The 16,963-nt window shown below is 40.3% G+C and overlaps 2 protein-coding genes across 2 annotated transcripts; one reads left to right on the top strand and one right to left on the bottom strand.

Moving 5' to 3' along the window:
- Positions 1 to 997: 997 nt before the first annotated feature.
- On the top strand, positions 998 to 5,928 carry BFAR (bifunctional apoptosis regulator). The gene is made up of 7 exons (XM_009867844.1): positions 998 to 1,326; positions 2,214 to 2,415; positions 2,775 to 2,944; positions 3,563 to 3,707; positions 3,946 to 4,116; positions 4,608 to 4,810; positions 5,659 to 5,928. The coding sequence occupies exons 1-7, from the start codon at positions 1,061 to 1,063 to the stop codon at positions 5,849 to 5,851; spliced, it is 1,350 nt and encodes a 449-aa protein (XP_009866146.1). The 5' UTR covers positions 998 to 1,060; the 3' UTR covers positions 5,852 to 5,928.
- Positions 5,929 to 7,911: 1,983 nt separating this feature from the next.
- Positions 7,912 to 13,854, bottom strand: LOC104272768 (group 10 secretory phospholipase A2-like). The gene is made up of 4 exons (XM_009867855.1): positions 13,734 to 13,854; positions 13,493 to 13,658; positions 10,579 to 10,685; positions 7,912 to 8,057 (listed from the first exon to the last, which is right to left on the bottom strand). The coding sequence occupies exons 1-4, from the start codon at positions 13,852 to 13,854 to the stop codon at positions 7,912 to 7,914; spliced, it is 540 nt and encodes a 179-aa protein (XP_009866157.1).
- Positions 13,855 to 16,963: the final 3,109 nt, after the last annotated feature.

Below are 16,963 nucleotides of genomic sequence, written 5' to 3'. Positions count from 1 at the left end.
GTTCCACAAAATCATCAGGAAAAGCTTTTTCTGTGTGCGGGTGCTGGAGCCCTGGCCCAGGCTGCCCAGGGAGGGTGTGGAGTCTCCTGCTCTGGAGACTTTGCAACCCGCCTGGACGCGTTCCTGTGGGACCTGCCCTGGGTGACCCTGCTCTGGCAGGGGGTGGCACTGGGTGATCTCTAGAGGTCCCTTCCAGCCCCAACATTCTGTGATTATTCTAACATACCATGATGAATAGTAACTGATCTGGATCAGCATTTTTTTTAGACTAGATACAGCCATCTGAGAGGATATAGTAGGAACATTAAGTAAATGGGTTTATATTTTTGATAACACTTTAAGATTGTTCCAAGTTTACAGTATGTGCATTTTATGAAATAATAGCAAAAAATAATTACCAGTAAAGTTGGCATGGAGTTCAGTCCTTTGCTGTGACAAACAGATCAATCCAGATCAATCCCTTATAGCTGTGAAGCATATGACTTTGTGTATTGAGTATTTTAACATTGCCCAGCACCATCTAGCGTTGACCATTATTAACAATATTTTGTTCCATATGCCTGGAAAGAATAGCGATGGAGTAAATTAGATCATTACATTACACTGTGGTTTATTTTTCTGTGTTCTGATGGTGTTTTCTACTAGTATCTCTCCTGCTTGGTGTCTTAGTAAAACCCCGATGAAAGATATTGTCAAATGTCATCTGAATCACAGGGGGTTTGTTTCACTCTTATGTGTTATGTAACACAGGAAAAGAAACTATAGGGAGATGGAGCCCAGGTGTTTACATTTAGAATGTGGTTTTGATTGTAGTTTGCAGTGACTATGTTGTTGAAAAAGTAGAAAATCATGTTTCATTTGGGGGAGAGCCAAGTTAGTTAAAAAGTTTAAAACCATCAGAGTGACAAAAGAATTACAATGATGAGTTACACAGCTTGAAGTTCTGAACTTGTGTAGTAACTTTGTTCTCAGTGCAGTTTATCTTGCTGCTTTGCAGAAGTCATGCCTTACCTAGTTTGACGATCTGAGCGCTATCCGCTTACACGAGGCATAGAAGAAAATGGAAGAAGATGAGACTTTAGGAGCTGAAACTGAAAGGGCAACAGTTGAAGCACGTGCTACTCCTGAGGCTGGTCGGCAGATCTCAGTCAGTGAGTTCCTTTGTCACTGCTGTTACGATATTCTGGTCAATCCCACCACCCTGAACTGTGGGCACAGCTTCTGCAGGCATTGCTTAGCCTTGTGGTGGGTGTCGTCCAAGAAGAACGAATGCCCCGAATGCAGAGAAAAATGGGAAGGGTTCCCCAAAGTCAACATCCTTCTCAGGTGAGTGTACGACGCCATTTGGAATTTCTGAAGTGACCAAAATTAATTGTCTGGTTTCTTGAGCTCGCTACAGATTTTCATAGTTTATGAGTAATCTGAACTGTCGCAAGGATGTTTAAATCCTGAAATCTTCCATGTTCTGCACTCGTACTGAACTGTTGAAGCACATTTTTCTGCATGGAACTAAGGGCTGACTTTGGTTTGAGTTTTGTAGTGTTGGCTTTTCCCCTTCTGAATTTTTTGGGGGGTTGAGAGGAGGGATCCTTTTTTAGTATTAAGACACTTGCACCTTTTAATACAGTTGCTTGTTTCCTAGTAATTCTAAGTTACAGTGATCTTTCATAATTGTGTCATTTCTGTAATAGGAGTTATTTATAGGAAGAAATGGGATGTTATTGTAGAACAAAGCTAGCAGTAGCAACTTGCTGTCTTGTCTTGTGTTAATAGTCCTTTACCGTAGGTTAGCAATATTTTCATGAATGGTGGGTAGGACTGATGGTAGGTGTCAGGGGTTAGGTTAGCTGAAAATAAAATCATTGGACAGAATTGGTTCTGTTTAGCTCATTCCAGGACAGTAGGCTTTTGTGTTTGCTTTCACATAGCATTTTTGAATAAGCAGGGCTTGCCAGTAGCACACACAAGTCTAGTTTTATATGAGAAATAAGGATTTTAGGGGGTTTTATGTGCTTTTTTTCTTTTTTAATTTATCTTTAAAAGCTAAGGAAAATGTTGTATAGCAGTAATTGATTTAAGTTTGACTTTATAAATAATTAATGTTCATGGCAGTCTTTAGCAGAGGCTGGAAAACAAAAATCCCCAAATTAATCCCTTTTCTGAATGTTAAGCCTCAGTGGTTGTACTACAATGACAAATATTTTTCCCATTAGGGATGTTATTGAAAAGCTATTTGCCGATGCCATTGAACAAAGAAAAGAAGATATTCAACAAAGCAGTGATGTAGCACGCAGCTTAGCAACCTTCCAAAGATATGGGAATGACCAGATCCCTGCAGTTCTGAACACAGGAAGAATTAATCCTCGAGGAGGAGGGTTTTTCTCAGGCGTTCTGACAGCTTTAACTTGTGTAGCAGTAAGTTTCGTCTGGTTGGTTTTCCGTATTTGCTTCATTAAGCTTGCAATCAAATATACTGAAATTATTTGCATATTAAAAAGGTCATCATCACAGATGAGACTTTATCTGTGGGGTTGAATAAGGCAGCATTCAGACTTGTCTGTCAGGAACTGCAACTGCCATATGTAGCAAGTGGAAATTAGACCAATTGGATAAAACTTCAAGATACTTTGTTATAACCTGAATATTCTAGGGTTCATAAAACGGAAGGTGCTACATGTTAAGCCCCTGAAGGCATTTTTATTCCTATCATTAATGTATTTACTTTGCAGATGAAGGATCTCTTTTTATCCTTTTTTCTTAAAATCTACCTATAGGTAGTTCTACTTGGATACCACTGGAGTAGCAGAGAATTTGAAGAAGATCATCTTGTCCACAAGGCCGTTGCTAAATGGACTGCTGAGGAAGTGGTACTTTGGCTAGAGCAGCTGGGCCCGTGGGCTTCACTTTATAAAGAACGATTTTTACTGGAGAAAGTGAATGGGAGGTGAGAGGCCTGATTGTCTGGAACAGCTATCCCTTAGCTTTCCTTAGCGATAGGGTGTGGGGAAACGGCAGCACTTCGCTCTGTAGGTTGTGTGTGTGTTCTCTTGACGGGTCAGAATAAAATTCAGGGGAAGTTTTAACACTTGAAAACTTTTGTAGTAGATACTAAGCAAGCCAACTCAAAGTATTCCAAGATTTTTTTTAAATGCTAACAATACAGACTGAAATGATGCTGAAAGTAAAATTCTACTACGGCATTATCCATGTCTCACACCTTTTCTTTCATGTGCAAATACTCATGTGTTACACACGTTGTGCATTCTACCTGAGAGCTCTAGGTTTGATTTCAGGAGACCAGACTAGATCTGTGAAGTAGGGAAGAACTGTAATAGCCAGCAAGCTGATAGCCTGCATGCTGAAAGCAGGAGGAAACGTGAACAGAAGAATTTTTAAAACCCAGGCTCTGAGCCACAGCTGATTTCAGAGCGCTTACAGAATGTAATCCAAAGGGTGATGCCTTCTATGAGTAGCTTACTGGTTCGGTATGTAACTGCTAATTTGTTAGTCATATGTGTTTGGTGACCAGGCACTTTACCTTCTGAATCTTCTGTTTTTGTAGACTCCTTCTAACTCTGACAGAGGAGGATTTCACAAAAGAGCCTTATAGTATAGAGAACAGTAACCATAGAAAAGCTATTACGGCGGAACTGGAATGTGTGAAATCTTTAGGTGTTAAACCACCACAGAACCTTTGGGAATATAAGGTAAATTTTATATAAATGTCATGCATACTAAGTATTTTTAGTATCTTTTTAAAGAAAAATCTTTTAAAGATAAGAGGAGTGTTAAGGTAGTAGAATTGAATCTGTAGAAACTGCTCGGTTTAATGTAGATTCATATTTGAAACATGAACCTTTGAAAAATGAGTCAGAAAAATCTAAGAACTGGAACATCCCTCTCATTTTTTCATTGTTTGAGACTTGATAATTTGATACCTTTCAGGCAGTAAATCCAGGAAAATCACTCTTTCTTCTGTATGCACTGAAGAGTTCCCCAAGACTCAGTATGTTATACCTGTATTTGTTTGATTACGCAGAAGCTTTCCTACCTTTCATCCACACAGTTTGCCCTAGGCAAGAGGATAAGCATGAAGATACCTTCACAAAACTGCTAGTAAGTGTTCAAAACATTAAATATGCTCCTTTAGGTATAAGTGTTTTAAGACTAACTGCAAAAACATTGTATCATTATTCAGTTTCAACTCTACAACTTTAAAAAAAATCCTCCAAAGGAAGTTGTTTCTTGATTTTATTGCACGGGATCACCAGTGTTGTGGCCATTAGCTTTAATAAGATTTGTTTAAGGTTTTAAGACTTCAAATCTGTGAAACCATTTATTATTTTTTTTAAGATCATGGGACTACATAAAAGCTATACTCTCAAAATACCTGTATTTTAACAAATGTCATAATAAGGTCTCCTTGTCTGTGATGTTTTATTCTAATCTAATGGGAATTCCAGGGTATTACCTACCAGAAAGCATAGTAAAGATAAATTACTGCTTTCAATATATGAAGAGAAATTTTCTACAAAAGATTAGTGGGAATAAGCCAGCATTGTGTCCGTTTAATAGAAAATTAACAGTCTTTTTATCTTAATTTACAGGACCTTAAAGATCCTTCTTGGAAACAATGGCGGGAATTCATTGTTAAGTATTTATTTTTGCCATACCAGCTGATAGCTGAATTTGCTTGGGATTGGCTGGATGTGCACTACTGGACATCAAGATTTATAATTGTAAATGCCATGTTGCTCTCTGTTCTGGAACTATTCTCCTTCTGGAGGCTCTGGTCAAGAAGAGAATTGAAGTAAGTCTTGCTGAGCTTGTTGAAGAGGGTGGGAAGCACAGGGCCTTACAGATACAAAGTAACAGTGGTAGTGACAGCGTGTAACTGCAACTCTGAGGTCAATAACCCCTGATTCTGAACCCACACCTGCACTAGCAGTCACTCCAGAACGTTTCTGTGAACACCTGAAGGGTTTCTTCTGGCTGGTTTCACTGACTAGATATAGCAGATGCATTAAAGGTAATGAGTGTGTTCTTAATCGCTGGGTAAATATTCACTCTTACCCCGAGAATTGCTTTTCATGGTAGCGGGTACTAGCTGTCAGCTGGGAACTCAATACCTGCGAATGTTGTCACTGTCAGGTTGTTACGGGATGAGTCCTCAGGTTCATGAATAAGTTCAGTTACACTGATAATTTCTGACAGGTGATCCAAATCGCTGTTTTCAGTTACTGCTTTTGTCTTAATGCAAGCATATTAATACAGTGTCATAATTGCTCTGATCCTTTAGTGATGGGTTTAGAACTTGCCTGGTTGAAGCCCTTGTTTGGCCTGTGCTGGGTTTTCACTCCCTCTGCCAGCAGCAAGGGGGCAGACCGCGCCCAAAGGAGCTGGGGGTGCCTGGAGGGGGGACCTGACCGCTTGAACTTGCTCTGCTTTGTGTTCCGAATAAAGTGACTTCATGCTTCCTCAGAGCAACTCTGGTATTGCTGTATTTTAAGGAAGTTTTCCTGGAGTGCAGAATGGTGTTTTAGAGGCACCTGAGGAAGGGCTACATAACTTGAGGCTGCAGCACGGAATAGCTTTGCTCAGAGTGGGTAAAACCAAAGCACAACATCCCTCTAAGCCTCTCCTTTTCCTTTTTCACAGGACTGTTCCGCACAGAATGTGGAGACATTTCTGGAAAGTCTCAACACAGGGACTTTTTGTTGCCATTTTTTGGCCTTTTATTCCTCAGTTTGTCTGTAACTGTTTGTTTTACTGGGCCTTGTACTTTAATCCAATTATCAACATTGATCTGGTGGTTAAAGAACTAAGGCGTCTGGAGACCCAAGTGCAATGACTGGCATTGGAACTTTGGAGCTGTTTACCTTCTAAAGATGGACGTTTGCTTTTTTCTTTATATATGTGGCAGTGAAAGTGGTGGATTCTGTTAACTTAAAAAAGCCTTAAGGTAAGTTACCATTAAACCAGCTGATTCCAAATCTGAGGTTGGGCTTTATTATCTGAAAGGAATTTTCTATTAGGAAAAATAACCAACCAACCAACCATTCCTGATTTAGCTATGTAAAACTTGTATGGTCATGCCACCCTATTTTTGATCAGCTGAAACTTCTTTATTCTGCCTTGGGCATTCTGTTTATTTTCAAATCTGCCTTAAAATCAGGGTCTTCTGAACAGCTACGGTGATTTTTTTTTTTTATTATTTCTTTTTTTTATCTTAGTATTTCATACCAGCAGTGTGTTCCTCAGGTTTGCCAAAGGAGAGCTTTTTGTGTGTAGGCTTGGTATTGAAAATACTTCAGTGTTTTCAGTCTACATACACAGTCTCACAGTAGAGTTTGTTCTAAAATTCCTGCTATTGAAGGCTAAGTCTGCTTGAGTTTTCTTGTTTTTTGGAAAATGTGATGATTTGTGTTTAAAACTTTATTCAGATCAGTCAGACTTGATCAATAGCTGCTTTAATGCTCTCCTTGAAGTTTCTTGCCAGTTCTTAGTTTCACTATTATTTCTTAAAAGGGATTATTTTGGAAAAGTGACCTCACACTGTAATTACATCTTACAGCAATATAGTGCATGTATCTAGATCTGTGAGCAAGCATTGACTGGAAAGTTATTTTGTGTAAACTGGATTGCCTTTTGTTAATGTATGGGTTTTGACTGAAGCAAAAGTTAGATATTTTTTTTGAGAGCTTTGTCCCCTTGCATTCTATGCTGGTTTGGGAGTTTTTCATTTGTATTAAATTTGCCTATGGATATTTTTAAGATTAAAGATTGCTCTTTGAAATCTTCATCCTTCCTAAAGCAGTGGGTTTTGGTTTTGTTTCTTATATATTGAAGTACTTGTCATTAGCTCTGGCTTGTGCAAACTTGTTGTGTAGTACTGAATCTTTAAGGTGAGGTGGGTAAAAGCAGAAGTAAAGCACTCCTGGTTCTTAAGCTGTAAAAATCAGCAGTTATGACAAGTGCATTATTCCGCAATTTCTCTCCCTAAAAGGTTCTCTCCCTTCAAAAAACTGTGCAGTGACCCTTGCTAAGACCGTCTTTACACCCTTGGGAAGTACATACATTCTGAACTTTGCAAAGTCGTGCTGTCCAAGATCAGACACTTCAGGGAAAGGCAGTGGGTCCCAGGGTCTGCGACTTTTCTCATGTGTCTATCCTGGTGATGGTTTGCATTTGCACTTTTCAATATTGCTCTGAAGTTTTATGGGTAGAACTTCTCCCTGGCCCCAGAGGAAACTCAAGGTGTACATAGAGTAAGGAGCTTGAGCCATATCAAATGAACAGCTTCTTGGAGAGCTGTAATTAAGGAGTAAATACTAGAAAAAAAGAATCCTATTAAGTATTTTTTAATACAAGTAGGACTACTTAAGTTGAATGAAATGCAGAAGTTAAATTAGGCTTCATAATAAGTGTTTAATATAGATGAGAGGGCTCTTCGTACTGATACGATCACTTCATGTGTTTATTCTGGTCAGTGCAAAGTTAACAAATGTTAAAATACATGTTAGTGAAGAAGTTTGATTCATATCTTGTAGCCAGTGGAGGTGGGATGAAAAGTTTACATTGAATTATATTGTGAATCTGAATATAAACAAAATTAATTTTAAGTCCTTAAGCTGATAAAATCCTTAAAAAAACAAATCCACTCCTTAAGCTGATAAAATCAATTCCTATTAGTCAATAAAAGCTGACACAGAACTAATGATCTTGCTTTTAGTCCATGCACTGTAGAAGGTAAGTAAGAGGATAAATGTTGACTTTGGCCGGTCTGAGGTGGCAGGAAGGAGGATCGAAAGAGGGGAAAATGATTTGTTGTCACTCTTGTGACCCCCCCCAAAAAAGAAGTTATTTTAGATTTAAATACATACAGAGTTTTCATCAAAACGGATGTTGTGTCTAATGCCTGCACAAAGGCTGAATCTCCCCACACATGAAGTCTGGCCACAAAAGGTATTTTGTGTGATACGGAGCTTTAGAAAAACATCTGGCAGCTTCACGGTCACATTCACATGCCATTTTTTGACATCTGTCCTCTAGTGATTCTGAAAGAAAACACAGTAAGTTCGATGTTAGTCTGAAGTAATCGAAAATACCAAATGGAATACCGAGACCTCCTACCTCAGTGTTACGTTTCAAATGCAATAGCAACTGTTGTGAGCTTTAGTAAGACTTAGAGTTCCTCTGGGGTCCTCCGACAGCGCTCCGTGCCAGGATGTGTCGGCAACAGAGAACGGACAGGCAGGGGTTGGCTTAGCAATAACCAGTGGAAGCATCTGGGCAGATGAAAAGACAATAACTGGAAAAAGACTTAATGCTCTTCTTCATGTGCTTGAGTAAAGGAACTCTGAGGGTGTAGTCCTCTTCAGCAAGTGCTCTGGGACCCTCCCTGCCTGGCCTCTTGCTCGAGCGCAGCTTGGGTTGGCGGACGTTGTCCATTTCACACGTGCTTTAGTCTGCTAAAGGATGGAGCTTTAAAACTGTGTGGGAAATAAGGGATGCAAAGATGTGCCCTGTTCAGCTTAAATCACCCACCTTTTTAATTAGGGCATTCAGCAAGAAGTTAGGTGAAGTGTCTTTAAGTACAATAAAATCTGTGTCTGGCCATATTTGTTTTATAATTGTAGTGTTGTGACTTAACAGATTTCTTGGCATGATCGTTTCTTCTTGGCACGAACATTTTTTTCTACAGCAATATATTTTTATTTTATTGTGCCAACCCAGAAATGTGTGGGTCTTTTTCTCTCTGCAACTGTCAGTAAACTGAAGAATCCTTCCTTATATTTTGTCTGAGTATTTAATATCTTGAAAGCTTAGCTGAATCTCTGCCTAGGCACGGAACAAATGTTCAGTTTTGTGAATGAACTAAAATTCTGCTGTGAAATAGAAATGTTCTTAATGTATGTATGTTGACGCCGCAACCAGCTGCTCTAAGAACTACTCAATAGCATAAGTAGCATAAACAACAGGACAGGATTAAAAATAAAATAGCAGCCAAAAATCAACATTAACTGAGAGGAACTATTCCTTCTCTTCTTACTGCTCCAGACTTAAGCTTTTCCGTGATACACCAGTGACACTTTGAGCTTTGTGGCTGACTTGCCTACTGTCTCGGCCACTATTTTAAAATAGTGTCAGCTTCTGGATTGGAACAGGAGCAGAACTTTTGCAGCCAAGTATGGGTGGATGTAACCTGACGGTTAATTGGAGAGTGTGAGAGCGAGGGTGCTTGGTACTGCTGGAGCAGAGGACGAGATGAGGCAGTAGAAATTTTGCAGGAGGTAGACACTCAGGCAAAGTAAAGGTTTAATGAGAAGGAGGAAAGGAAATAGTGTGACCAAATTTATTTCGGATCAGGCAAATTCTAAATTGAGTTATGAAATGAGAGGCTCTTGTGTTTTCTCTGAATGGCCAGCTGGGTTGTGTTTGAAGTACAGTAGTCAGAAACTTGGGCTCCTCAACAACTTTCTGTAGGGGTCTGCAATTTTAAGCAAACAATAACCAGTTCTCCAACTGATTTGCGTTCTAGGTAGTAGCATAAAATAATATGCAAAGTAACTGACCTAGCACCTGATGAAAAACCAAACCAAAACCATAACCAAGCAACACACAAAACAAACAAAAAGCCAAAAACCTGCAGATCTTGGGGGGCTTGTGAAAAGTTAGTTTCAGAAAGTCTTTGAAGTGTGTTGGAAAATACTTGGTAAAACTTTGGGAGCTGTGAATGAATGACCAAATTAAAAGACATGCTGCTTTTTCCCATTAAATATTTTTTGTTGTTTGTCTCTCTGAGATCTCTTTGTCCTTCTCTTTCATACTACAGCACGTAGTTCATGTTTTGGAGCCGCTGAACCAAACTGATCGGGATGTGTTCAGCTGTCTGTTGCAACTTGTTATGTAAATGTTTTCAAATTAACATTTTGTGGCTTGTGGACATGGTGCTTCCATGAGTAAACATCCTCATCAAGTATTTTAGTACCTCAGGGTTTGAAACTGTACATTGTGAGTTCAGTTATGAATTGCAACCACTAGTAGTGGGCTGTCCAACTGAGCAGTGCTTAGTATCCCCAAAACTCGTCCATCGTAAACTTGTAAATGGAGTGAAATATTTTCTGCTAAGTATGAAAAGGATCCTTTTTAAACAATCATCATTTTCTCGCCTCCTGTTTGCAGCTGCTTTCCAGTTGATAGCCTGCAGGGAGTAGCATAACGTGGGTTCTTCAACATACATAAATGCAAGGAAAAAGAGGAGGGTTGTTGTTAGTGGTTTTTGAAAGGGCAGTAGAAGGCTGTAGATCCGAATTTTGTTTGCTTATGTGTGTCAGTAGGTTAGGGATTGAGAAGAAGCAACTGCCTTCAGCTGGTTGGCATAGCCGTGCCTTCTGGAGGCACAGCTTACCTGGAAAAAAGTCACAAAAGGAAGGATGGTAAAATAAGAATTTTACAGCTAATGAAGAAACACTTTCTGCTAAGGCAATGGGAGGATTAGTAGAATTAAAGAACCAAAATGTAACAACGTATTCCCCCCAAAAACAAGCAAACAAAGCCCTAGAACTGCTTGCTCACCACACACAGCAGCATGGTCTTCGCATTCCCAGCGGTAACTTTCTGTCTTTGGGTGACACCCTGCTTGTTCTGCCTTCCCGTAGCAGCAGTCGTGGTTAAAGCAGCACCTGGGAGGAACAGAGTGGGCTTCCCTTACTTCATGCTGGGGTGAGTTATGGTCACGTAGTCTGCAAGGGTTTTACCAGCATATTTCTACAGGCTGTGAAAAACAGTCGACATACGCAAACGTACACATAGTTACCTGCTCAGGAATCAAACCAGGGTAATTGATAGATGACCTGGAGAAAATTATTACTCTTTCATGTGATCAGCAATGAGGGAAAAATCTGATACACGTTGATCTAGTTGCACTCTCTCATAGCTGAAAATACAAGGAAGCTTTAACGCGTTCTCAGTTTCAAACACCATTAACGTTTATGCAGGTACACCTCCCTCCCAGCCCCTTCCAAGGAAAAGACAAAGTGCCAAAAGAGACTGTCAGTTAACAAATTACGTGTTTTTCTGCCAGTTATTGATGCTATTGTAACAGTTACTGACAGGGAACGGACAAGAAGATTTGTTAGGCCATGGCATATTATCATAAATGTCTTGTAGCAAAGCCCTTTGGTGGGAGAAGAGCTGAGAACAGTTAAAATGGTCAGGAATGAGTAGGCGTGGGTGCTGTTTAATACCATAATAGGACTAAAACTTTTTTGTTTGGTATTGTGAGAAAATGTGGAACATTGCCCAAACTAGTTACTTCAAATTTGTCCTTATCATAATTAGGACAATGAATTCAGAGTCTTTCTATCATATTGTGGAACTCAACGGTGCAAATGGTGTATTTTAATGCTTAAAAAAAGAATTATTCTTCTGGTCTAGAGTCCCTTGAAGCCCAGAGTAGCAAGTAGGGGAGGTAACAAGGGCCTGAAATTAGGTAACTTCCAAGGTTTTGCTGCAAACTATCAACACTGTCTTTTTTGACTTGGTGGAAGAACACGGTGTACCCGCGATCTCTTACATTTAGTCATTCAGCATCCTCCTGGTGGCCTAAACCCATGATATTACAGTAGGTACATGGCACTTAGATGGTGTTGAGATTGCCTGAGGAATTTGTGTCTGCAATAGAAAAATCAATGCTGTGAGCTCTCGCTTGCAATTACTGTTTTTTCCTATGCTTATTAAATAATTACTTGGTAATTCCCTGCAAAGTGTCATTTAAAGATCCTGTGGTACATAACAGTTGAACAGTGCGTGCTTGTGAAGTAGTTTAATACATCTGTTTCATGGACAGAAATAAAACTAAATTCTAGTGTCTTTGTAGCAGTAGTAAGGTAAATAAACTGGGAAATATGGCTTCTTTTGCTATAATGCAGTCTATCTTTGTGTATTTACAATAATTTTTAGAGTTACTTTAGTCCTCTCAAGCATTTAAAATAAAAAGTAGATCCTTAAGGATTTTATATTTTATTGGATGAAAGCAATATATGTTTGCCTGCATTTGAAAGTTTATTTTTAGAAGTGGTAGGCAAGAATCAAAATGGCAATAACTATTGTTGGACTAAGTCATTACAGATGTTCTTTCTTCAGACTAAGTACATCTGTGTTTTCACTTAGATAATTCTGAATGTAAACAGAATCTCAGAATTAGCGAGGCTGGAAAAGACCTGGGAGATGGCCGAGCGCAGCCACAGTGTAGCTCAGACCCTGCTGGTGAGACGTTTGTCTCTCTGTTCAATTGGCGCGTTTCAAAGGTGGCCGAGGCTGCGGGCTCCCTGCCGGCTTGTTCTTCGTGTCTGGTGGCTCTTCACTAACTGACCGGGTTTGGTGCAGGAGCAGCCTCTTGCTACTTGTGGAACTCGTACGAAATGAAGAAATGGGCTGCGATGGGCAAGTGCCAGACTGCAGGGCGTCCAGCGTGGCCTTTGGGCGTCCACATCACCACAACTCCCACAGCCCCTTTTTCTGGGCGTTCCCAGTGGTTAAAGTAGCAAATGCATTCTGCACAATTGTCTTCAAAATAACAGATTACACATCCAAAAACCTTGAAGTACGTAGGCAAGGATTTGTAGAGTTTTAGGCCTAATCATGACTAGAATCTTTATGCAGAAAAAAAAATATCAAAAAAACCTCCCAACACAAAAAACTGCAGATTTGAACTTTCCATGTATTCTACCCTAACTGTGAGTATGAGACATTTGATTTCCTTTTAACTTAAAATACATGTCTGATAAATCAGAACTTGAGAAGTCACATGTGGTGCAGAAATGTCTTGTTATATTGAAAAAGCTGAAAATATAAAACCTTTATTTAACTACTGTAGCCAGAAAATCATCTTCCTGTGAGCTAATGTTCAATTATAATTTAAATTGATGGTGCTCAGGATACTGAAATACAATACACTGAAATAATTAGTATTAAATACAAAGGTCTGGTTTTAGAATTTAGTAACAATTCATAATTCCTTTTATTTAAAAGTTATTTTTCACCATGCTGAATACTGCAACTTTTTCTCTGTATTATTTTGAATACTAATAAAGTGGCATGGAGGGTAGTAGAATCAGAAGATTTTTTCAATTGCATTTTTTCATTTTTACTTTTTTAGGTAGCTTGGATGTTTGAGCTTTAAAGATTCTCCAGGAAGACACTAGCTCTCCAGCTCTTGGATGTTTGAGCTTTAAAGATTCTCCAGGAAGACTTTAGCTCTTCAGCTCTTGGCCAAAAAGCAGCAGTGATCAGCCTTAGTGGTAGCAGGCACATAGGGCTTGTGTAAATCTCAAGTAACTCAGTTGTAACACTCCAGAGTTTCTTAGCACTCTGAGGTATGTTTAAACGTGGTTTCCTCACTGATGTTAAACAGGCCTAATTCAGGTTTTTGTCCTTTTACTCTATCTGCATACGTTCAGCACTTAATTACTCAGATAAATGCTCTTACCAGTCTACTCTGTCCTTGGGCCAGCCTCTTCCTCCCAGACCGCAGTAGCATCCGTAACGGAGGTAAGCAAAAGGAGATCGGCCGGTGGTACATCTGATGGCTCCAGCTAGTTCTAGAATTCCTCTTCGATTTCTAAAATGGGCTTCCCCAGAAGTGCCTCTAGAGACTGGAAGAAAAACTCTTTTTACTTTTTTTATTGAATCAAACATACAGATACAGAACAGTTTGTTTGGGGTTTTACCTTTGATAGCAAAGGTTAGCACTTGGAAAATAATACAGGGGCGGGTTGACACTTTGAGGCCACGCTCCTTGACCCAGCCCGTGTCTGCCCCGGTCTGCAGGGAGCAGACCCTGCGCCGCATTCGGAACAGCTGCCCTGGTTTCTTCCCATCGAGGCAGCAAACAACGGCCGGCTTCAGTCATTTCCAGGCGTCAATCTGGCAAGGGCGAGCGAGCGTTCTGTGATCTCGCTCCCCTGATCTGCTGAGTTTAGACACCCGAAGCATTGCAGTGTTTTCTCCTTCTCCTAACGTGCAGTTTTGCCCATGTTTCCTTGTAAAATGTCATGCTCTGCGTTTGAACAAACAGGCCGCCTGTGACGGGTTTTCCTCAGTTCTAGACAAAAGCCAAACAGCGGTGGGAGGGGTGTAGAGCACAGGAAGGGGCATTGCCAGGGCAGTTGAAAGGGTTGGGGGGGTTGGGTTTTTTTTCTCCAGAAGAGACTGTGTTTAGGAACTTCATTTTAGCTGCCCTGTGTCAGTACTAAAGCAGTAGGTGCGGGCGGTCGCTAAATGTTGAGACAGCAGGTGACTTTTTTTTAGGGCTTCACGTCATCCTTGAGGCTGAGTTAACGGATCCAGGTCCCTGAGCGGTAACGGGCAGCATTTCCTTGCCCTGCTCACTCCAAAGCTACCTGCGGCAAGTTTTAAGAGGTTTGGATGAGCACAAAACAAGTTAGTGGAAGGCTGCTGGTGGGAGTTGTCTTACTAATTCAACTAAGGATTTTTTTTGGTATGAGAACAGGTTATGAAGTTTATCTCCCAGTACTGGATACAGATTGGGAAAGACATTGGGATTTAATAACTGATAATATGGGAGGGAGAGAGCAGAAAAAATATTTAGACTTTGTCGTTGAAGGTCCTGATATTTGTTTTTCTGCAGAATAACTATATGATTATACAGTTTGTATATAATCTGTATAATAATACATGCTATTAAAATAGACTAACTAAAAGATTAATCTATTATAATAGATTTTATGATTAACTATAATCAGTTCATAGAAAATCTGCCAGAAAAAATACTGTTCCCAGCACAGTTGAGTAACTTGAAACGCGTGGGATGATGGTGACCTCTAGCACTCATAATTTCACGAAACAAAGGCATTTAAACACCTCGTGAAGTTGCCTCACTAAGAAATACAATTGGTTTGTATCTAAGAATGGTAAAAAAAGGTTTAGAGAGAATGTTTGCAGCTAATCCTTACTTATGAAAATATCTAGGCTTCCTAGGCCGACATTTAGCACTGTTCTGACTGGTGCCTGCTTCCAGATCTTGTTACTCCTGCTTTGTGGGCGTGTGATCTAGGGAGAGGGGAGCTGCACGTGCAACTTCGGCATATGCGTAGAGGAAAAAAAGACATTTTAGAAATACATGAATTTTTGGGGGAAACGTTGTAGTTCCCATAATGTTTTACTCTTTAATGGGCACAATGCAAACATAACAATTTTTGCAAATATATAATTATATTTTTTGAGACGCACAGCTTTGCATAATTATGATACACAACTACATTAATCATTAGCGTATAATACAGTCTATGTTCTTTCAAAGACTGAGACCACAGAAGCATTTTTTGATGTTAAATATGTGTAAAGTTTCCTATAGTGATATTTCCTTTGTACACGGTGTTCCAGTAATTCAGAACTTGAAACTTGGGAATAAGCAGACGGGCAGACTTTCTGATGCAGAAGTGGAAACCTTTGAACTATATGCATTATAGAACTTTTTTTTTTTTTGCTTAGCTTTTTTACCCCTGGTTTCATAAGCCATCAAGAACTGCCTTTTTTCTTGATCTTGTTGCCCAGACTACTGATGCACTATCTCCACAAACTCTGGTCACGTAAAATTTTTCTGAAAGGATGAATCTGCCTGTTTTCATACTGTGGTCCAAGCACTGAGGAAGAGGGAAATTGCATTTCCCTTCCTCCTCCCTGCCTGTGGGTGGGTGACTGTGGTGCCTGGCTCAGGACTCTGGGGACTGAAGGCAGGCTCTGCAAGGATCGCTTCGGGCTGGCAGAAGCCGTGAAAGACTCCTCCATCACTTTCCTTCGTGTTCTTGCTGAGGTTTGTGCTGTGGGAAGGATGAAGGCTGGAGGATGATCACGATGCAGAAGGCATAACCGGGGCATGCTGAGGTCAGGCAGGAGAACTGGGGCAGTGAGCTTGGTGGGACCTTAAGATGGCCCCATTATGCAAGCACCTCACCTTATGGGCTGTAATCAGTGATTGCCTCCCCCCGGACCCTGCTGTGCTCAGTGCACGGGAGCTGTTCCAAGAACGAATGGAGGCTCTTGTCCTGGGGATCCTTCTGCTGCAAGACTTGGTTTGGTGAATTTGCAAGCTATGTGGGAATGTATTAAACAAGTGCAAGAAGAGAGAAGAGAATCTCTTCATTAAGCCAGCTGAATGCTATTCTGGAAAAGTGGATTTTAGCCTTACAGCTGTCACAAAGGTTCAGCATGAGGTTAGTTTAATCACTTTAAAATAATACCTATTGATGTTTACTAATATTATGCTCCCAGCCTGCTGAATATCCTGGGGTTGGAGTACCAGACTACTGCAGTACTTGGTGAGGCAGGCTCTGGGTAGTAGAACTTCCATGTAGGATGTCCTTGGTAAAATCGGGTTCTAACATGTCACCAAAGGAACATAAAATTAGTGGATGCCTTTTTGTGTCAGCCCATCTACCTATCTGAAGAAGGGGGATGATAACAGTTTCACAGAAGTGTGAAAGAAATAAATACATTCAGATACTGTAATGATTAATACCTTAGAAAACCTATGAGTAAGGGGCTGTAAATTACTGCAGCTGGTCTTTAATACTGCTTAATAAATGGGACATGGGAGACAAAAAAATAAATACTTGCAAAGTGAATAGTCAGTTATGCTCAGGTATGAGGCAGGGGTCCTTTAATTACATTCTCACATCATAACTTATTCATAAAGACTGAATCACTCTTTCAGAATAGCCCGGGTATGGGTTTGTAGGCAATCTCGGTTCCAGCAGCTCCCAGCTTTTGAGCTACTCTGTGACTGACGTGCTCCGACACAGCTCTAATGGCCCCAGCAAGAACGCTGCTTTGTAGCAAAGTTATTACTACAGCTGCAGTGTGCAGTCTGATTTTAAATACAGAACTTCGAACCCCCTTGCACACGGCTGCAGGTCCGGTGAGACCCTCCAGCGAACCT

Source organism: Apaloderma vittatum, unplaced genomic scaffold (genome assembly GCF_000703405.1).
Source record: "Apaloderma vittatum isolate BGI_N311 unplaced genomic scaffold, ASM70340v1 scaffold31990, whole genome shotgun sequence".
Lineage (NCBI taxonomy): Eukaryota > Metazoa > Chordata > Aves > Trogoniformes > Trogonidae > Apaloderma > Apaloderma vittatum.
Note: the sequence above shows the minus strand (reverse complement) of the source record. Positions and strands in the feature narration are given on the sequence as shown.

Bases quoted from the DNA above. Each gene is read 5' to 3' on its own strand.
- BFAR (XM_009867844.1), top strand. From the start codon at position 1,061: ATGGAAGAAGATGAGACTTTAGGAGCTGAAACTGAAAGGGCAACAGTT. The intron at 3,708-3,945 runs GTAAATTTTATA...GATACCTTTCAG, and splicing joins AGAACCTTTGGGAATATAAG to GCAGTAAATCCAGGAAAATC. The intron at 4,811-5,658 runs GTAAGTCTTGCT...CCTTTTTCACAG, and splicing joins TGGTCAAGAAGAGAATTGAA to GACTGTTCCGCACAGAATGT.
- LOC104272768 (XM_009867855.1), bottom strand. From the start codon at position 13,854: ATGCGGCGCAGGGTCTGCTCCCTGCAGACCGGGGCAGACACGGGCTGG. The intron at 13,659-13,733 runs GTAAAACCCCAA...TTTTTCTTCCAG, and splicing joins GCTAACCTTTGCTATCAAAG to TCTCTAGAGGCACTTCTGGG. The intron at 8,058-10,578 runs GTGAGCAAGCAG...GTTTTCTTTCAG, and splicing joins AGACCATGCTGCTGTGTGTG to AATCACTAGAGGACAGATGT.